The sequence below is a fragment of the Hyperolius riggenbachi genome, chromosome 1 (assembly GCF_040937935.1).
Source record: "Hyperolius riggenbachi isolate aHypRig1 chromosome 1, aHypRig1.pri, whole genome shotgun sequence".
In the NCBI taxonomy this organism is placed as follows: Eukaryota; Metazoa; Chordata; class Amphibia; order Anura; family Hyperoliidae; genus Hyperolius; species Hyperolius riggenbachi.
The window spans coordinates 493,520,039-493,541,437 of NC_090646.1; the positions used below are offsets into that span (position 1 = coordinate 493,520,039).

At 45.0% G+C, this 21,399-nt stretch overlaps 1 protein-coding gene across 1 annotated transcript; it reads right to left on the reverse strand.

Moving 5' to 3' along the window:
* Positions 1 to 690: 690 nt before the first annotated feature.
* On the reverse strand, positions 691 to 3,733 carry CLDN5 (claudin 5). Its single transcript, XM_068243133.1, has one exon. It carries the CDS (start codon positions 3,562 to 3,564, stop codon positions 2,917 to 2,919), a length of 648 nt encoding a protein of 215 aa, XP_068099234.1. The 5' UTR covers positions 3,565 to 3,733; the 3' UTR covers positions 691 to 2,916.
* Between the last annotated feature and the right edge of the window lie 17,666 nt (positions 3,734 to 21,399).

Sequence of the window (21,399 nt, forward strand, 5' to 3'; positions counted from 1 at the left end):
TGTGCTATAAATTACTTTTCTCCTATGTTGCTGTCACTTACAGTAGGTAGTAGAAATTTGACAGAACTATAATATTTTGGACTAGCCCATCTCCTTATGGGGGAGTCTCAGGGTTTTCTTTATTTTCAAAAGCACATGTGAACATCAGTTGCTAAGACCAACTGCCAAAGTAGTGTGCAGACAGGTAGGAGGTGGCCTGCATCTTTGTATAGATCCTATCCAGGGAGTGCTTTGGTAAAGAATTAATGAAATACTGAGAATCCCCCATGGGCAGTTGGTCTAGTCCAAAACCTGTCATTTCTGATAGATTTCTACTAATAACTGTAAGTGACAGCAACATTACAGAAATGTATTTTATGTGCTTACATTTTTTTTAAATTTTACCATTTTTTGCAATAGTGGTCTCCCCCCCCCCCTACACACACACACACACACACAAACACACGTACACACACACACACACACACACACACACACACACACACACACACACACACACACACACACACACACACACACACACACACACACACACACACACACACACACACACACACACACACACACACACACACACACACACACACACACACACACTACTAGCCAGATTGCTGTTCAGGGGTAACAATCCACTCAAGTGTTTCGCGGAAAAAAACATGCCTTTATTTTCTTTTTTTAAAAAGTCATTTATTCATTTTAAAAATTGTAAAAGAGAATTTGGTAGACTTTTTTTTTTTTTTTGCAAAATGTATAAATTTAAATAAATGTTTTACTTAGTACAGAATGACATTACAGCATATATATATATATATATATAAAAAAAAAAAAAACATTACAATGTAACACTGCAAGTTGCAACAGGGTACCAAACATCTTCGCATTGAGTACTGTAGAGCAGAGCAACACATCCAGTTATCCTTCATGAGAAAAAGTGGAACAAAGCAACAAGGCTGCCATTTGAGAATAATACGTTTAGCTCAATCAGGAGTAAACGGTCAAGCACAAAATGTTGTGGTTCTGCATGTTTAGCATCCTGTGACTACAAGTTATAGAAAACATGTGACTCTGGGCTATATCAAATACTGACTAGTAGCCAACCACTTGGCACTAGGCAGCCAGGGCTGTGATCTGCAGCGGAGTAATGTGAGTGAGTACACTTTCTGCACAAGAGGACAATTTAACGATCATTTACTTTTTGCCCAGTGGCATAGCTAAGGAGCTATGGGCCCCAGTGCAAGTTTTACATGCCCCCCCCCCAGCACTCTATACATAACAATTGACATGAAGCACCAAAAGCTGCCAAGGGCAACCACCCTGTCAGAGAGATATATCTAGGGAACAACAACAGTTTGTTAATGATTACCACTATTCAAAGCACAAATCCAGGTGATCATTACTAACATATTACCAATAAAAAGCTAATACAGTGACTGAAGGAGGGCCCCTCTGGTCCAGAGGCCCCTGTGCTGTCGAAACCTCTAAACCCCCCTATTGCTACCCCACTGCTTTTGCCTATAGTTAACCATTAAAACTACCTTTTAAGGTGGCCACACATGATACAATAAAAATACTAAAATGTAAAAAGATTTGATTTTACAGCAATTGGATTAAAAGGCGTGGTTGTACAGAAAAATCAAACGCTTTTAATTTGAGTGAGAAATTTGTTCGAGTTTCTCTTGTGTAGCAATATAAGTGGATTGGTAGTCATTGATTTTTTCTGATCAGTTTTTATATAAATTGATGGTGTAGGATTGTCAGTGTGACCCGAGCAATTCTTTCTAAGTTTTCAAAGTTTTTTTTGTTTCATAATTGGTCAGTTTTTTTAACTGTTACAACTAATCACAAACATTAACTGTAATTCTTAAACTGAAAAGAAATATAACAAGAAATATAACAATTTGTATTGTGTGGCTACCTTAAACAGAACTAAAGAAATGTAAGACTGATCACTCTTCAAAAGGTCATTGTGGTCCCCAATCTGTATCCCCATTGTCCCTATAACTCTGCCCCCAGTCAATGTATCCATCAAAGCAGATCTACATCAGAATGGTATCTTTTGTTCATACATATACATATACAACCTTCCTTTGCACTGTAAATCTGGTTGAGTTATATTTGCTGTGACAAAATAAACCACTCACAAATATGGCAATAAGCTGTATACTGCACACCAGCACATAACCTTAAAATAACGCCATAGATTTAACCACTTTAAGGCTAACCAGTGTCTGCTGCGCTGTACAGTCTGAATGGTCCCATTATAACCTAATATCCTTAGCCAGCCCTTCTCAATCAAGTCATATGACAAGTAATGCTATCGGCTTTTCTGCAGCCTACTGAAAGGTATTAGGGAGGTGGATTGCAGTATGGCCATTGCCTTGCCCTTCATAGCACGATCTGCTGTAGCTGAGATGCTTATCTGACAAAAAGGCACCATTTGTGAGATGGGCGAATCATACTATACTGGTGCTGTGCAATATTTTGAAATAAGAAACGTAAAGCAGTAGCGACCATCTGATCAAAAAACAGTTTGTTCTCTAAATATACACATTGATTTTATATACACCCTGTGATTTGAAGAAAAGTCATTTCACAGACCGTAGAAAAGAATTGTCCCATCAGACTTTGTAGGTACGATAAATACTGAGAGTCCTGCTGTAGCCATCCATGGACTCAGGTGTAGGAAAGTCACTTGTGATTGGCTGTCCACGAACAGAAAGGTCCATGGAGGTCAGTCAGTTTGTGGTCCAATGGAGAACAGTTTGTGGTCCATGGAGGACAGTTTTTGGTCCTTGGAGGACAGTATGAGTTGGTTCCTGCATAGAAAGTCCTCAGGAAGACAGGGCACTGGTTTGGGCAGCCACAGTGCCAGGAGATGAGAGCAGAATGAGAAGTTCCTACAGATGTCCCCTGTCCTTATACATAGTTCTTCTTGTCGTAGTCCCCGTTGGATGTCGGTCTGCGAGAGGCAGAGTATCTGACGGGAGGGGTGAACTGCCCCTTCATGGGGCAGGAGAGGCACAGCAGCACCCCTCCTAGCAGCAGCAGCGCAGTGGCCGCCCAGCCTACATACAGTGCAGCGCCCATCTCCCTCTTCTTGGAGGCAGGCACATGGGGGTCGTAGAACTCTCTGATGACGATGTTGGCGATCCAGCAGAGGGGGATGAGGACCAGCAGTCCGGTCACCACGTAGATAATTCCTCCAGCAAACACGATCCGGCTCTTCATCTTGCTGCCCTGGAAGCAGGTGGTGCACTGAGCCCCCACTACAGTGACCAGGAGGGCGATGAGCCCCACGATGGATGCCATGACGGTGAGAGCCCTGCCAGCCTGCAGCTCCGGGCTCAGGGCTAGGATGGAGTCATACACCTTGCATTGCATCTGCCCGGTGCTCTGCACAACACACGACATCCACAGTCCCTCCCAGATGAACTGAGCCACCACGATGTTCTGCTCTATGAAAGCAGACACCTGCCACATGGGGAGGGCACATGCCAGGATCACCCCTACCCAGCCCACAATGCTGATCGACAAGCCAAATATCTCCAGGGCGAAGGAGCCCATGACTGCGGTGTGCTCGCTGTGCAACAAGTGATGGGGGGATGCTGCGGAGTTATGTGGCTGCTCCAGCTCTGTAGTTTGGAGTGTGAGAATAGCTGTCCCTTTATCAGCCCGGCTTTTATCGCACAGCCTCTGACTGGTCCTCACATCACAGATCTCTGAGCTCCAAACCACTCGCCTCTCCTAATAAGTAGCTCCCCAAACCCTGGTCCTCCTCCCCCGGGACACTCCGGCAGCCAATCAGCGGCTGCAGCATCCCTCAGCCACCAATGAAACGCCCGGGGCGGACTAGCAGAAGTGTGACCAGTGACTAATAGTGGAAAGTAAGTCGGGACGGGGCTGGAGGGGAGCCAGGATTAGGGTTAGGGGAGCACCTGCCGAAGGAAGAAGGAGTGGCAGAGGAACAAATAGGAAAACGTAAAAAACCTAAGAAGAACGGAAACGAACAAAACACAGGAAAACTTGCAGTGTAATCAGAGTTAATTTTTCACTAGAGGAACATAAAATTACCATTAACTTTCCACAGGGAAATGTATTTAGTAAAATCATTTTACATTGTGTCTTTTATTTTCAGCCAGTCATTTTGAAAACTGTAACAATTAATTGCGAACTCCAATGAAAACAGATTGGAATCTCTTGGTTCACAGATACAAATGTGTCCAGTCCTGTCAGTTTTTGACAGTTTTGTATGTGTTTCTATGAATGTGTTCACACATAAATAGGTTTTGTATCAGTTATCTATGGGTGTACATTTCCGGTCTAGTCAGATAGCACCCAATTCACACTGGCAATTACTGGCAAACATATCCGTTAAAACGGATCTGATTACCTGTCAATTAGATCCATTTTCACTCTGTTTGCTGTTCAGCTGCTTCCTTTCCGTTTCCTCACATCCCCCCAGACCCACATCAGCAAAGTGGATTTTGTTGGCTAGAACGGTGTGAAGAACGTTCCGTTTTCTGATTGCCCCCAATGCAGTGCTTCAGCTTCCGTTTCCGTTCCTGTGGGCTCAGCGGTCCATAAAAATTGCAGCAGAACCAAATTTGCGGTCTCTTCATCAGATCTTGCAGAACGGATCTGTTCTAACAGACCAATGTTAACGTATCTATAGGTTAACATTGGATCCGTTCGCATCTGTTAGGATCCGTTGCGTTAGGATCCGAGAACGGACCATTTTTTAACGCTAATGTGAACCGGGCCAACACTGTTGCCTAAGGCTCAGTCCACACTAGATGTGGTTGCAGAACGCAATCCACAGTCCAGGCTCCAGTTTTCTAAACCGGAATATAAACCGATCAAAAACGGATCTGTGCTGCCCTTTTGCAGCACGTTTCCAGTCCGTTTACAATTTAAAAACCATGTCTGTGTCCCTTAAAAATAGCCGTGGGTGGAGGGGGTGCTATGCTGCATAGGATAGCAGCCAGGAAGGGGGGCAGCGGGCACAGCGGCAGGGAAGGGAGGTCGGTCCCCCTCCCTCACCTGGGTCCCCCGTCCGCTCTCCCCCTCCAGCTATGTCCGCTATAGCAAAAGTAATGATGGCAAAAGTAATAATAAGCGAGCGAGTGAGGAAGCAATTACCTTCCTTCGCTCTAGTGGGTGGCATTGCAGGTAGTCACGTGGCAAACAGAGGAAGGAAGTTAATTGCTCCCCCACTCTGTTGCTCACTATTACTTTTGCCATCATTACTTTTGCTATAGCGGACATAGCTGGAGGGGGAGCGGGGATGGGGGGACCTAGGTGGGGGGGAGGCTGAACCCCCCTCCCCAGTGCCCGCTGCCCCCCTTTCTGGCAGCTACCCCCTCAGGTATACCCGGGAACACCTATGGGGGTGGTGTAGAGGGGAGGAGCAGGCAGTAGGCAATCCAGATCTCCCTCCGTTTCTGTGTGCAAAGTTCTCTGTGTAGAGGGAAATCCGTTTTTGCATTGCCTTTCATTACCCCTCCGTGTATCCGGGGTCCGTGAAGTCCCGACAAATCTGAACTCTCCTTTCCGTTTTTCAAAACGGATCCCCCGGATCGCCCACGAATCCGTTTTTGAAGTGTGTGAAGACGGCTGCTATTTTTAACATTGGTATCCGTGGCTCCGGTTTTGGTCTGGGACAAAAAACTGAGCCACAAATGTGAACCGACCCTAACTGACAGGACTAGACCAGACCAGAAATGTAAAAATGTATGTGTGAAGGAAGCCTGAAGTTTTTACTGTTGTCTGTGTCCCAAAAGAACAGACTTACTTTCCCATTCTTTCTTTCTGACTACTGCCACCAAGTCACAATGTGAGGTGGATTCCACAACTGTGCTATCTATTCTCTCCCCCCTTCTGTCTGCTCGTGTCTCTTGGATTCTCTCAGCTGTTTTATGAAAGTAGTACAAAGCATGTGCAAAGTTCAAAGCAGCACTGCTCCAATTCTTCCCTCTATAAATTCCATCCTCGGTGGATAGACAATGACTTGCACAGTGGGTACCCTCTTCCACTCCATAAATCAACTTTAGCATCACAGAGCTTGATTGGCGCACCTCATAAAATCAAAAATGGTCTTAAAAAGAATGTCTACATATAAACAACTTCCATACCCATATATGGACATAATTTTTAAACATGCAAATGAAACATTCACCCAAAGCTAGAAAACGTTAATGTTTTGTCTGCTCACCACATAGCGTTCTGTTGCCTTGGTTGCAAGGAACACACACACACACACACACACACACACACACACACACACACACACACACACACACACACACACACACACACACACACACACACACACACACACACACACACACACACACACACACACACACACACACACACACACACACACACACACACACACGTGTCAATGTAGCATTGGCTCTGTGTGTAAGATTGTTTTCATGAAAGTTTACATACACTTTTGTTTCACACCAAAAAGCGCAAGCAATTAGTGATTTTGGAGCGATTTTTCATAAACGATTTTGAAGACATTTTCACAGCACTTTTGCTTTTCTATACTTGCTACATCGCTCCAAAAATGCTACATGCAGCATTTTTGCAATTTCAATAAAAACAATTCTGTCTGTTGTGAAATATAATTGTGAAATTAAATAGGATTTAATTGTCCAAATGCTTTTTAATACACTGGAAAGTGCTGGAGATCAGAAAAAGCTCTTTAACCTCCCTAGCGGTTTTATGACTTCTGGATTTTAGGGTCTAAAAGCGGTGCATTGTTTTCACAAGCTTTTATACCCGAAAAGCAGGAAAACATTCATACCGCGCTGCAATTCTCCCTCTGTACCCTTATAGTGAGATCGCCGTCTGACGCCATGTGACACACGGCAATCTCACCTGAGGGATCGAGAGCCTCCGAGGGCTGAAAGAAGAATAGCTGCCAGTGTCTGGATCCCGGGGAGGTGAGTTACAAACGCCCACTGTGCGCAGGCTCTGCACATACCTCCTGGTGGCTACACTGAGTCAGGCTCAAGGTTACTGCTCTGAGCTGTGGATTTCCCAGCCCAAGCCTGACTTGGGGTTACCGCTAAGGAGATTAAAAGTGCTCTTGGTGTGAACAGCACTCATGCTTGCTTATATTGCAATGGTATGTTCACATCTGCACGTTAGTGGTGAGGCAGATTCCATCAGAGTAAAGGATGCCCAACACAGTGTGTATAGTGTCAAAGCACCCCAAGCCTTTTGTTCCTGAAGAGAGAGAGGCTCTCCATACTGACCCCTTATTTGTCATGAACAGTGATGTATGGGAAGCTGCAGGCTGGAACTTGGCATTCAGTTCTGAAGGGATGGTTTCCCGAATGAAGCAGCATGGAAACTGTTCCATGTCCACAGTTCCTATTAGTTCTCAGCCCCACAGGTGTCACAGGGGAAGCCTGTGGTAAACAATGAGCAATATTTCTCACTGACACGACCAGTGCTGCCACCGGGTTTTTGCTAACCTTTGTCATCCCACTGACAAGCATCTTGTGTAGCAGACTCTGTATCTACACAGAACTACAGGACAATTGTGCTAATTAATGAAAAAGTGGAAATGTCATATTCAGTTCAGTTTGTCTATTGGAGGAATGGGGGGATGGGAGTTGGTCTGAGCTCCTCACCTCCACCCACATACCCTTTACTGCCACAATCTACCTTCACGCTTCACTGATTTTGGTACAAAACAAGAATACAGTATAATCTTGTTATAGTAAACGCCAAGGGAACTAGGAAAAGTGGTTTACTATATTAGAAGTTTACTATATCAGAAATTGTACTAAAAATAGCCCAGCATGCCCTGGTACATTCTCTGCTGTAAAGGAGCAACTCTGTCCTCCCAGGGAAGGTACAGTACAATACAATACAATACAAGCCAGTGCTTGTACTGTACCTGCACATTTAGTGGACTACAAGGTTAAGTATACCATAGGGATGCATAACCAGGTTGGACAAATCACTAGTACAGTATCCAGGGCGCCTTAAAAATTGCAGCTGTCACTGAATAGAGGCTGCTACTCACTTCCTGTGAGTGGCTCCAATACCTCCACGGGTGGGACTTGCATGTGTTCTGCAAAACTTTCTGCTCACACTTGAGCCAATCTTGAAGCCTTTATTCAAAATGCAGCCAATCATAATAAGCCACTCGCAACTCTCCTCTCCACTCTCTTTAGTTTTGCAGTGAGTAGGCCCGCTCTGATCTGCACTACAAGTGAAAGTAGCCTCTACTGTGCTCCACACGCTACCAGGAGCGTCATCACTGATAAGGGAAGAGATACCCGGGAGTGCGTACACTCCTGTGGGAGGACTAACAATACGTTTATCAGTGATTGCAAAGTGGAAGTGGTAATGCTGCATCCTCTTGTTTATGTTCACATTATTCCTCATTTCTCCCAGGCTGTTTATTGGTACTTTCTTCTTGTCTTACAAATGTTATCAGGCATTAACTCACCTGCATCCAACCTGAATAGAGCAGCCAACCATGGGTTTCACACTGACATATGACGCATGCACCGCCCACTGTTTACTATATCCAGAGTCAGCATCATGGAGGGGCCAAAAAACAGGATTACTATAACAGACATTTTATTATATCAGAGTTTACTATACCAGGAGTTGCTCCCATAGACTTATAATGGAGATTGGCCGGGACCTTGAGAGGTAGTTTACTATACCCAAATGTTTACTATATCAGAGTTTATGATGATGAGATTATACTGTATTTTTTATTCATCCAGAGCCCTGTCATCATTTCCTGCTCACAGTTCAGTACACACATGCAACAATTGTGATCTATCGGGGATTGGTAAACAATCCCAAGCGTAACAAATCAGGAACCGATGCTGTACAGACGCATTGCTAGCCTTGTGGGTAGTGGTGCGTTGTGTAGCTATGAATGTGGTCAGAGGGACAATGATCAGCATATGAGGAACTGACATGAAGAGCGAAAATAACATTGTAATCAACATATTTTGGGGTCATTAAGGATCCTAAATGTTGGAAGCGATGATGTCTGTACATTGTACACACATTAGAAAGGCCAAAAAGTTGGCCAAAGGGTACGTTATTGGCAGTTTCAGATGACTTTTATCTAATGTGCACCTATAGTTTGTCTGTTTTAAAAGGTGTTTGAAAAGGGAAAATGCACTGTTTTTTCCATTTCCAAGCCATATACAGTTTGCATCCAAGCCGTAATTATTAGCAGCTCATTGAACCTCTCTAGTTGCTAGTGTACATGGATTTTTGTCTACAATCAGAGTTCAGTTTAACAGCGCGCACCATTAGTGTCACCTGTAAGGATCAAGTTCAGCCCTAAGGGTGACACTGTAGGGAACAAACCCTGTATCCAGACATGTCACTTGGCTATACCCGACTAATAAAACAAAAATGGCGTAGAGCAGAATGGAGAGGCTTACATCAGGGAGAATAGTGAGTGGGTGGCATGGAAATAAAGTGCTTTACCATCATTGTCCATCCTCCATGATGGATCTTTAACCACTTGCCGACCGCCCACAGCTGATGGGCAGCGGCAAAGTGGACGCCAAAAGGACCGCAATACGCCCATCGGCGTTGCGTCCTTTCAGCATGCTCGGGGAGCGATCGCGTCACTGGTGACGCGCGCTTCCCCCGGCAACTGGCTCCTCCCACCCGCAACGACAACCTGCCGACCGTTCGGAAGCGCCGGCGGGTTGTTAACCCCACGATCGCCGCATACAAAGGGTATAATACACTTTGTAATGTATACAAAGTGTATTATACAGGCTGCCTCCTGCCCTGGTGGTCCCAGTGTCCGAGGGACCACCGGGGCAGGCTGCAGCCACCCTAGTCTGCACCAAACACACTGATCCTGCCCCCCTCTTCCCTCTGATCGCCCACAGCACCCCTCAGACCCCCACCTGCCCACCCCTCAGACCCCTGTTTACACCCAATCACTCCCCTAATCACTCATAAATCACTCTGTGTCACTATCTGTCAATGCTATTTTTTTAGTTTAGGTCCTAATTTTAGTTTAGGCTCCTGATCACCCCCCCACCCCTCAGATTCTCCCCAGACCCCCCCCCCCCGTGTACTGTATGCATCTATCCCCCCTGTAATAACCCACTGATCACCTGTCAATCACCCATCAATCACCCCCTGTCACTGCCACCCATCAATCAGCCCCTAACCTGCCCCTTGCGGGCAATCTGATCACCCACCCACACCATCAGATCGCCCGCAGATCCGACGTCAGATCACCTCCCAAGTGCATTGTTTACATCTGTTCTCTCCTCTAAACACCCACTAATTACCCATCAATCACCCCCTACCACTGTTACCCATCAGATTAGACCCTAATCTGCCCCTTGCGGGCACCCAATCAACCGCCCACACGCTCAGATTGCCCTCAGACCTGTGAGGAAACGCGGAAAAGCGGCCGCAAGGGCTCAGAGTAAGGCTGCTGTTTCCGCGTCTAACATGGCGGCACAACGTGAAGAAACCGCCGCATGCCGCATAGGCAGAGCGGTGGAGTCCGCGTTGGAGGCGGCGGATTGTACGCATGACATAGCAGCTGGCATTGCGGCTGGACGCAGGGAAACCGCCGCTCGCGTAGAGAGCGGGGCGGCGGTTTCCGCGCTTGAGTCAGAGGTCACAGTACAAGACTTGTCTGGTGTGGCTGGGACTGCTAGTCCACACAGGTTCAGAAGGACGCGCGCGCGCGCTGAGAGGCAGAGCTTATATGACAGCCAGAAAAGGGTCAGCTGACCAGGCTGGTCAGCTGACATTTTCACCACCTGCCATTGGTCCAGCACTTAGGGGAGGCCCTGGAGAGCGCTTTGCTATATATACTGGGTGCTGGTCATTCTCTGGTTGTCTGCCGTTGCGATCACTACGTGGTAGCACTCAGACCTTGTCTGTATCTGTGTTCTAGCATAGTTTCCAAAGGTGTTGACGATCAAGGAACTCACACCTTAGCGTTAGGAATATTGAACTGTATTATTTGTTATGACCCTTTGCCTGTCCGACCACTCCTCTGAACTCTGATTCTGTACCTTGCTATATCTGTTACCCTGTTGCCAATCTCTGCTCGTTCCTGGACTCTGTATTGGCCTTCTCAATCTGTACCTTATCTGTCTGTGTGTTAACTACCTGGCTTGCCCGACCTCAAGAACTGGCCTTACTGTTAGAGGCAGTTCCCAGACCTGTTAGTGTCACCCCTTCTCTGGGTGTCACTCTTGCTCTGTCCTTCCTCCCCTCAGCCTAGCTCCTCCCCCCTGGAGAGTCTAGGCTAGAGGAAGGAACCTACTTCTGGAGAAGTACTCAAAGTATACTGTTGCATCTAAACACTCACTTGTTATCTTGGTGTCCAGAGGTTAGTAGATATATCTGATTATCGGTGATACTGCAGATCACCCATAATCGGGTATATTCTGTATTCTCGGTGATACTGCAGTTCACCGGTAATCAGACCCTCTCTGTGTTACACCGATCGTTACAAGACCCCCCTTATCAATTCGCCAGTGCATTATTTACATCTGTTCTTCCCTGTAATAACCCACTGATCACCTGTCAATCACGTGTCAATAACCCATCAATCACCCCCTGTCACTGCCACCCATCAATCAGCCCCTAACCTGCCCCTTGCGGGCAATCTGATCACCCACCCACACCATCAGATCGCCCGCAGATCCGACGTCAGATCACCTCCCAAGTGCATTGTTTACATCTGTTCTCTCCTCTAAACACCCACTAATTACCCATCAATCACCCCCTACCACTGTTACCCATCAGATTAGACCCTAATCTGCCCCTTGCGGGCACCCAATCAACCGCCCACACGCTCAGATTGCCCTCAGACCTGTGAGGAAACGCGGAAAAGCGGCCGCAAGGGCTCAGAGTAAGGCTGCTGTTTCCGCGTCTAACATGGCGGCACAACGTGAAGAAACCGCCGCATGCCGCATAGGCAGAGCGGTGGAGTCCGCGTTGGAGGCGGCGGATTGTACGCATGACATAGCAGCTGGCATTGCGGCTGGACGCAGGGAAACCGCCGCTCGCGTAGAGAGCGGGGCGGCGGTTTCCGCGCTTGAGTCAGAGGTCACAGTACAAGACTTGTCTGGTGTGGCTGGGACTGCTAGTCCACACAGGTTCAGAAGGACGCGCGCTCGCGCTGAGAGGCAGAGCTTATATGACAGCCAGAAAAGGGTCAGCTGACCAGGCTGGTCAGCTGACATTTTCACCACCTGCCATTGGTCCAGCACTTAGGGGAGGCCCTGGAGAGCGCTTTGCTATATATACTGGGTGCTGGTCATTCTCTGGTTGTCTGCCGTTGCGATCACTACGTGGTAGCACTCAGACCTTGTCTGTATCTGTGTTCTAGCATAGTTTCCAAAGGTGTTGACGATCAAGGAACTCACACCTTAGCGTTAGGAATATTGAACTGTATTATTTGTTATGACCCTTTGCCTGTCCGACCACTCCTCTGAACTCTGATTCTGTACCTTGCTATATCTGTTACCCTGTTGCCAATCTCTGCTCGTTCCTGGACTCTGTATTGGCCTTCTCAATCTGTACCTTATCTGTCTGTGTGTTAACTACCTGGCTTGCCCGACCTCAAGAACTGGCCTTACTGTTAGAGGCAGTTCCCAGACCTGTTAGTGTCACCCCTTCTCTGGGTGTCACTCTCGCTCTGTCCTTCCTCCCCTCAGCCTAGCTCCTCCCCCCTGGAGAGTCTAGGCTAGAGGAAGGAACCTACTTCTGGAGAAGTACTCAAAGTATACTGTTGCATCTAAACACTCACTTGTTATCTTGGTGTCCAGAGGTTAGTAGATATATCTGATTATCGGTGATACTGCAGATCACCCATAATCGGGTATATTCTGTATTCTCGGTGATACTGCAGTTCACCGGTAATCAGACCCTCTCTGTGTTACACCGATCGTTACAAGACCCCCCTTATCAATTCGCCAGTGCATTATTTACATCTGTTCTTCCCTGTAATAACCCACTGATCACCTGTCAATCACGTGTCAATAACCCATCAATCACCCCCTGTCACTGCCACCCATCAATCAGCCCCTAACCTGCCCCTTGCGGGCAATCTGATCACCCACCCACACCATCAGATCGCCCGCAGACTCGACGTCAGATCACCTCCCAAGTGCATTGTTTACATCTGTTCTCTCCTCTAAACACCCACTAATTACCCATCAATCACCCATCAATCACCCCCTATCACTGTTACCCATCAGATTAGACCCTATTCTGCCCCTTGCGGGCACCCAATCAACCGCCCACATGCTCAGATTGCCCTCAGACCCCCCCTTATCAATTCGCCAGTGCATTATTTACATCTGTTCTTCCCTGTAATAACCTGCTGATCACCTGTCAATCACCTGTCAATCACCCACTGTCACTGCCACCCATCAATCAGCCCCTAACTTGCCCCTTGCGGGCAATCTGATCACCCATCCACACCATCGGATCGCCCGCAGACCCGACGTCAGATCACCTCCCAAGTGCATTGTTTACATCTGTTCTCTCCTCTAAACACCCACTAATTACCCATCAATCACCCGCTATCACCACCTGTCACTGTTACCCATCAGATCAGACCCTAATCTGCCCCTTGCAGCCAACCAATCACCCGCCCACACCCTCAGAACGCCCTCAGACCCCAGCCCTGATCACCTCGCCAGTGCATTGCTTGCATCTATTACCCCCTCTAATCACACCTTGAGACACCCATCAATCACCTCCTGTTACCACCTGTCACCCTCTAGCACACCTACCCATCAGATCAGGCCCTAATTTGCCCTGTGTGGGCTCCTGATCACTCGGCTAAACCCTCAGATCCCCCTCAGACCCCCTTCCGATCACCTTCCCAGTGCATTGATTGCATATATTTTCCCCTTTAATCACCCCTTGAGACACCCATCAATCACCTCCTGTCACCCCCCTAGCACTCCTATCCATCAGATCAGGCCCAATACAACCTGTCATCTAAGAGGCCACCCTGCTTATAACCGGTTCCACAAAATTCGCACCCTCATAGACCACCTGTCATCAAAATTTGCAGATGCTTATACCCCTGAACAGTCATTTTGAGGCATTTGGTTTCCACACTACTCACGGTTTTGGGCCCCTAAAATGCCAGGGTAGTATAGGAACCCCACAAGTGACCCCATTTTAGAAAAAAAGAAACCCCAAGGTATTCCGTTAGGTGTATGACGAGTTCATAGAAGATTTTATTTTTTGTCAAAAGTTTGCGGAAATTTAGTTTTTTTCACAAAGTGTCAGTTTCCACTAACTTGTGACAAAAAATAAAACCTTCTATGAACTCACCATACACCTAACGGAATACCTTGGGGTGTTTTCTTTCGAAAATGGTTTTTTTTACACACAATTGTCCATTTACAGAGATAAGGAGGCCGCTATAGCAGCATAGGGGGCGATATACAGGCTGGGAACGCGAAGAATCACTCGCGTTCCCATGCCTGTCGGCCGGTGACGGCCAAACCGGACGTGTTCACCGGCGGGTCCTGGACCCTCGGAGCGGGGCTGCAAGGGCACCGATCGGCTGCAGGGTGCTGAGGGAAGCCCCAGGGGAGTTAATATAATTTTTTTAACTTGACTTTAGGTTCACTTTAAGGGGTAGAACGACTGTGGTCCTCAAGTGGTTAAACAAGCCTGGGAGGCACTTATATACATGCTAGATTCTCAGGCAAGGCAGCCCCAAAACAGCCCCCTTGCAGAGTTCTGTCTAGCCTTTGTACAAGTAAAAGAAAGACAAGTAAAATACAGCTTTTAATATACTGTACAGGCATTGCACCTATAGCATTACAAATAGAGAATACAACCTAGCTTCTGCGGCACCCAATATTTTTAGTTTTTGTGGGAGGGGGCAGGGTAGGTTTGGCATGGGGGATGTTAAGGTTAGGCATTGCTGGGGGGGGGGGGAGGTCTTTAAGGGTTAGGCATCAGTGGGAGAGTCTTTTAAGGGTAGGCTTTGGGGGGGGGGGGGGGGGTTAAGGACGAACATCACTGGGGGGGGGGCATTAGGGTTAGGCATTGGAGATGGGGTGGTTATGGTTAGGCATTAGCAGGTTGTGGTGGTTAGGGTTAGGTATTGGGGGGATGGTTAGGGTAGGCATGTCTGTGCCCTGCTGCCCTCTTGCAGGTTACATAGGATTATTATGATGGGTAACTGCAGCAGCCATGCCCATAGAACCTGCTGTTAGTGCTTTCAGCTGGACTGCTTCAGGACAGGACATCTGCTTACTATAGTAATCTATTATATGTCCTCCAGTGTTGGGAGTTTCCCCTGCACAGTTCTGAACAGGTTCTCCTGACACTACTATATTTCACTTCTCTACTTTCTGTAAAATCATGGAAACTGAGCAGAAAAAAAACACTGTGAGCTTATTCCTATTTCCTGATCATTTCTGCAGAAATAAAATCACTCAGGAGTTATGTTAGGAATGAGTTCTGGATAAAGGATTTCATAGCAAGGCTATGCCTGGAAGACATAATTCTGCTTAACTGAGAATGTTGAAATTGTATTAATGTGAAAACAGTCCATGTTATTTTTATGTTCTGGAATATGCAGCAGGGAATTCTTCAGAAACTGACAACGTTTGGAATTTGATCATTATCTTTCCTCCAAACGATATGTAAAAGAGGAACTTTACTGAATATAACTTAATAAAGTGTTTTACTTTGTGTTTCAATATTCATGAATAAATGATTTAGTCAGTGTTTGCCCGTATTTACAATGTTACATTTGTCTCGAGTGGCGACATTTTTACTGCTAGCAGGTTGTCGAGATTTCCATAAGGCGGAATATCGTTTTTCCGATAAACTGAACCGCATATGATCAGATACAAATAAACCTAATTAATTTCCTTCCCTTAAGGTACAGGAGACAAAGACTTTTTAATGTATGGTGATTGTAGGTTAATATATACATTGATCATTGAGAAAGGCAGAGCATATTTTAATATGGCGATGTAATATTGCCATGCAAGGCTGACTTGTATGTGTCTCTAAAGGAAGGTCAGATGTTGAACAACAGGCAGTCAGCTGATGTGCTATTTGCAATGGGTAATCCCATTCACCTTACTGGGAACAATGATATCAGACCATTCTTTGTTTTAGGTCAAAACACTTGACAAGATAGCAAACAAGAGGAGTCTGAGTGACAATAGTGTGTTTAAAAATGGACTAATATCTGTATACAATGGCTCAAACCTGGCTACATTGAATGTGAAACCAAAACCCATGCAAGGTTTCTATGCAATATTTGTGTTTCCAAAGTCCAGACACAAACACAAGGCTTAGGAAATACCTTTATTTTTCTTATAGCTGGGCAAACCAGTAACAATATGAAAATGTTATTGAAAATGTATACGTGTTAATATAAAGATTCCCTGAATGAATATATCCAGAATGGTATAGAAATGTTATATGGTTACCAGTGTTGTATATTAAACAATAATGTTAGAGATATAAAACCATGCTAACAAGCACAATGTGTTATAAGGAGAGATCCATGGTGGTTTTAAGCATGCCAATGATTTTTGGATCAAATCCAATCTATCTTAAATATGGTAGAAAAGGTCACTGTATAATAAATAATAACCAGTGATTCCAGCAAAGTCAGCTATCCATAGAGGAATTATAACATTGATTTATTCACTGTTGGGTTATAATAAAACATGATTTTGGTTTTTAGTTTGCCAAATATCCCAGTAAGTCTGTGATTAGTTAGCCAACAGCACCTACAAAGGGTGAAAGCCAGTATTACGCTTGGGTTAAAGATTAGTCACAGAAAGCCCCCATTGGTCACTCCCACTGCCCAGTGATAGGCTAGAAGATTTAATCTCCTGGGCAGGACCATAGGTAGTGAGGGGAATAAGATGAGAGGGGTCATTCAATGAGGATCAGACCATCAAGAGATCTGAGCAGACCAGGACATAGAGGATTCATGCCATCTGAACACAGCCACGCCTAAGAGGAACACGCCCAGAGGCCATCTTGGTGACTATACTTGAACCCAGTTCTGATTTTCTTGTTAGTTAGACGGCTTATTACAGCGCAGAATATCTGAACATATGATGTATTGATTGAATTTCATTGGTTGATATTTTAAAAAGGGGTGAGCTTTTCCAAAGTTGCAAGTTGGAAACCACTCGCCTCAGTTCTACCATATGTTCATTGATAACTGGCTGTTTAACTCAGTCTTGGATAAAAAAAAAACTAGACCTTTCAAGCTACCTCCTCTAGATATTTTGATACTTTGCCGCAGCATGTGCAAGCCACACCTAACCAAGTTTAGGACGACTCAATAGATATTTTATTCCAAAATTATATGTATTTTACCCGCCTGCTCTGTGTAGTAACACAGGCCAGCGGAGGTTAAAGTGTAGACAGTGGGAAAATTCCTGTCATTTATAGTTGATTGCATAGAAATTGTGGGGCAACGCCCAGTCGTCAGATCCACTGAGTCATCCTAAATTTGTTATATTGAATGATATAGCTGACATCAGCCAGTTTATTTTGGGATAGCGCATTTTTGATTTTGGACTGCGCAATTTTGATTTTTGATAGCCACCATTTTGTTTTTGATAGCCACCATTTTGTTTTTGATAGCCACCATTTTGTTTTTGATAGCAGCCATTTTGATTTTGATAACAGCCATTTTGTTGTCGTTCAATTCATCCATTTTGTCTCCAGAGACCCTGTGGTAAATTGAGTAACAGGGCCGACGGCCATATTTGATGAGTCATATCTCTGCACTGTATTTGAGTTGACTGCTAATTGGTTTAAGCCTTTTGTATTGGTGAATAAGTATAATAACATTTTGATGTTTTACTGAAATTATTATCCAGCTCATTGCTTATTATAAGAATGACCTTATGAGTTTTGTTTTATATCAAAAGTGCAATATTATATTGTTTTGATATTGTAATATTTATTCGATATTAAATTGATATTTTTATAAATTGGTCCACATTTATTTGCATGTTTAAACCAGTACTGTAAAACCTCGGAAAACCAGCTCACACAGTTAGGCGTATGTTTGTATCTTAAGCTCCTCCTATTTTTTCCCAGGAGCATTACATTTACATTTTTGATTTTATATTTATTTTTAAACAAGTTATACAAACATTGACAAAACGCCCGACATAAGAATTGGAGGCCCCAGCGAGATCCGTTTACTTTCCATTACTGGTTTAAACAGTGTAAAAACGTTTTATTGAGCTGGTTTTATTGCATTGGCTATTGAATCATGAGTGCTACAGGTAGTGATTCAGAACTGCATTTGGAACAGACGTTCCGAAAAATTGTGGAATTTATATTTATACAACTAAAATATAATGAGGAAGTAGATGAATGGATAAGCAGAATGAGGAAAAGTATAAAACAGGAAGCTGATCATATATTTCAATCTAAGGGTCTGGTGGATCATTATCTTTCATGTATGACCACAATAACCTCGGATTCCGAACTGAAGAAGAGGTTGTTAGGCGCCCTACCCTCTGTTCTATATGGGTTATTAGAGGTAGATATTCTTGCACAATCTAGGAAAAAAGAGATTGTACAGTTGAGATCCCAATTGCAAGGAACAGAGGGAAACGTCCAATCATTGAACTCCCAGTTACGGGATGTGGAATCAGATCTTCAAATTATAAGGGCTGATAGAGACCAATTAATGATTGATATTTCAGACAGGGAGGTAGCGATCAAAAGTCTGGAAAGAGACGCCGAACGGAATCGTGAAGCGCATCGCAGACTTAAACAGGATTTTGAAGAACTACAACAGCAGTACTTCAAAATCCAACAGGCAGGTAGACTCGATAGATCATCCAGCCCTTGCCCGCCAATACTCACTCCATATGACCTAAAATGGCAAGGCATGTTGGATCGTATGGAGACGGTATGTAAGACTATGAATACCATAATCGATGACAGTACAAGGGTCCCTAAAGATCAACATTTGGATTCCTCTCCAGAGAGAGATATGCAAATGAGGGCCCCTAGGTATGATGATTCCCATAAAGGTCACGACTCCCTTGCTGATATTGATTCAGATGAATTGGAGGCTGATGAGAGAAAGCGAGAATCCAGCCCTATCCCAAGAAGGGGGAAAGGTACGTATAGGTGGGAGTCAAATAGGGGAAATAATCAGTACCCCCAAGAAAAACAGAGCTCGGCCAGCATCATAAAATTCTTAAACACCGCTGTGCCAAAGTTCACTAAAAAGGGTTCAGCGCAAATAGCATCCCACATGGAGTTGTATGAATCCACTATGGACTCTTTAAATCTGTCTGAAGCAGACAAAATCAGATTTCTCCCATGGGTTTTTGATGACAGATACCGCCACTATTTCACCTCATTTAAGGAGCGAGGTATCATTAGATGGCAAGCAGTTTCACACGAAGTGAAGCTGGAGTTTGGGCCGTATCGCACTATCTCAGAAGCAAAACGAGATGTGTATCGACTTACTTGTCGACCCGATCAGAGCCCCCGAGAATTCCTTTCTGTGCTAAAAAACTCTTACAGTTTGGCATATCGGAATCCTAACTGGGAGTCTCTTGATTTTAAACAGGCATATTACGATGCATTGCCTACCCAAATAAAGTTAAGCATGGCCAATGAGTTAGACTTCGGAAACTCCCTAGAGAAAATGGTTACCTCAGCGACACTGCTGTTCAACATCAGTGGGAGTTCCAACGTAAGTGGGAGGAACAACAGAAAGTACCCAGAGCACAGAGTAGAAGAAACCAAAGTGAAAGCGGACCTAAACCTTGAATCCCAGCAGAAGAAAATACCTCCCGCAAAAGTACCTATCCAGCAGGGCCAAAGACAGCAACAAAACCCTAATCAAAACAGACCACAAAATCCTAAAGGGTCAGATAGGGATAGCTCAGGTTCTGAGAACCAGGTCTACCGTCCTCGGTTCAATCGCAGGTATCAAGGATACCAGGGTTACCAAGGAAACCAGGGTAGTCAAAGGTATAGAGGTTACCAGGGATATAGAGAACCCCAGGGGTACAGACGTCCCCAAAGATATAGACAATGGGATAACCGACCCAGGCAGCAGTGGGAAAGGAGACAGCACCCACCTAATTCACCTAGGGGTAGATCACCACCTAACTCACCTAGGAGTGGATCACCCGCAGGGAACAGATATGATCCCAGGAACCAGAACCCTCGCCGACCTAATAGGTTTGATCAGCTTGTTGATCAAGTGAACAAACTCAGTGACATGATGGGTAAGTTGGCTCAGGGATCTGCAGGAAGACCGCATGAGGATTTTTTAGCTGGGAAGGCAGGGCCCAGCTCTGCCAACTAAAGGAAACCGAGATAAATCACTGCACGGAGATGGATATGGCAGTACTCAATACGGTTAATGAAAATGATGTGCAATGTACCGACCTACCCCAGGTCGAGGAAGGGAAGTCTAATGTTCTTGATATTCCACCACAAATGGGTGATATTATGTCATTTGAGCCAGAGCGTGAAGTACCCTCTGTTCAGATTGTCCCATTGGTAGAATCCATGGGAACCCAAATGCCTTGCAGGCAGAATCAGGAGGAACAAGTTCCTAATACCCTGACGCTACAGAGAGATCATTCTCTGAAGCAACAAATGGAAAAACATTCCAATTTTCTTTGCAATCTTGAACAGGTAGATGGCCGGTATTTTATCGATACCCATCTACAAGATGGATGTATCGGACCGATCCCAGGTTTACTGGATACCGGTTCCCAGGTTACTATTCTGTCTTTTAACTATTACCAGCAGATCTTGGATTCATCACAAAGGAAGCCAAGATTAAAAGCCTTTGACGGTGCGCTAATAAGCGTTGGTGGTAATAGTTTACAAGTAAAAGGCACATCCTGGCTGACATATAAGATCGGTAAAAAGATCATTAAACATCCGACTTTGATTGTTGATCTTCCATATGATAGATTGATCATTGGAATCGATCTGCTCAAACGACTAAATTCCATAATTGACTTCATAAATGAAGCAATATGGGCTCAAGTCAATACTCCAATTGATTTTGAGCGCTCCAGCAATGCACAATTGCAACGCAGCTGCCATATGATTGAGGAAAGGCCTAACTCTGTTGAAATCCATTTCCGGAACAGTCAGATACCAGAAGTCACGATCCTGAAAAACGGTAAACCCGAGGAAAATGCTAACACTGCTTTTCACATCATAAATATCCGAAAGGATAAGATTGAAAAGATAGTCCTTGAAGAGGATGTGTTAACTATTTCCTTTAAAGGGGGAAACCAGGAAATGGCAGGCATAACCAAGCATACACAGGCATTGGTTGAAATCGAGAAAATCAATGATACTGTGCTGGTTCCCGTGCAGGTAGATGAT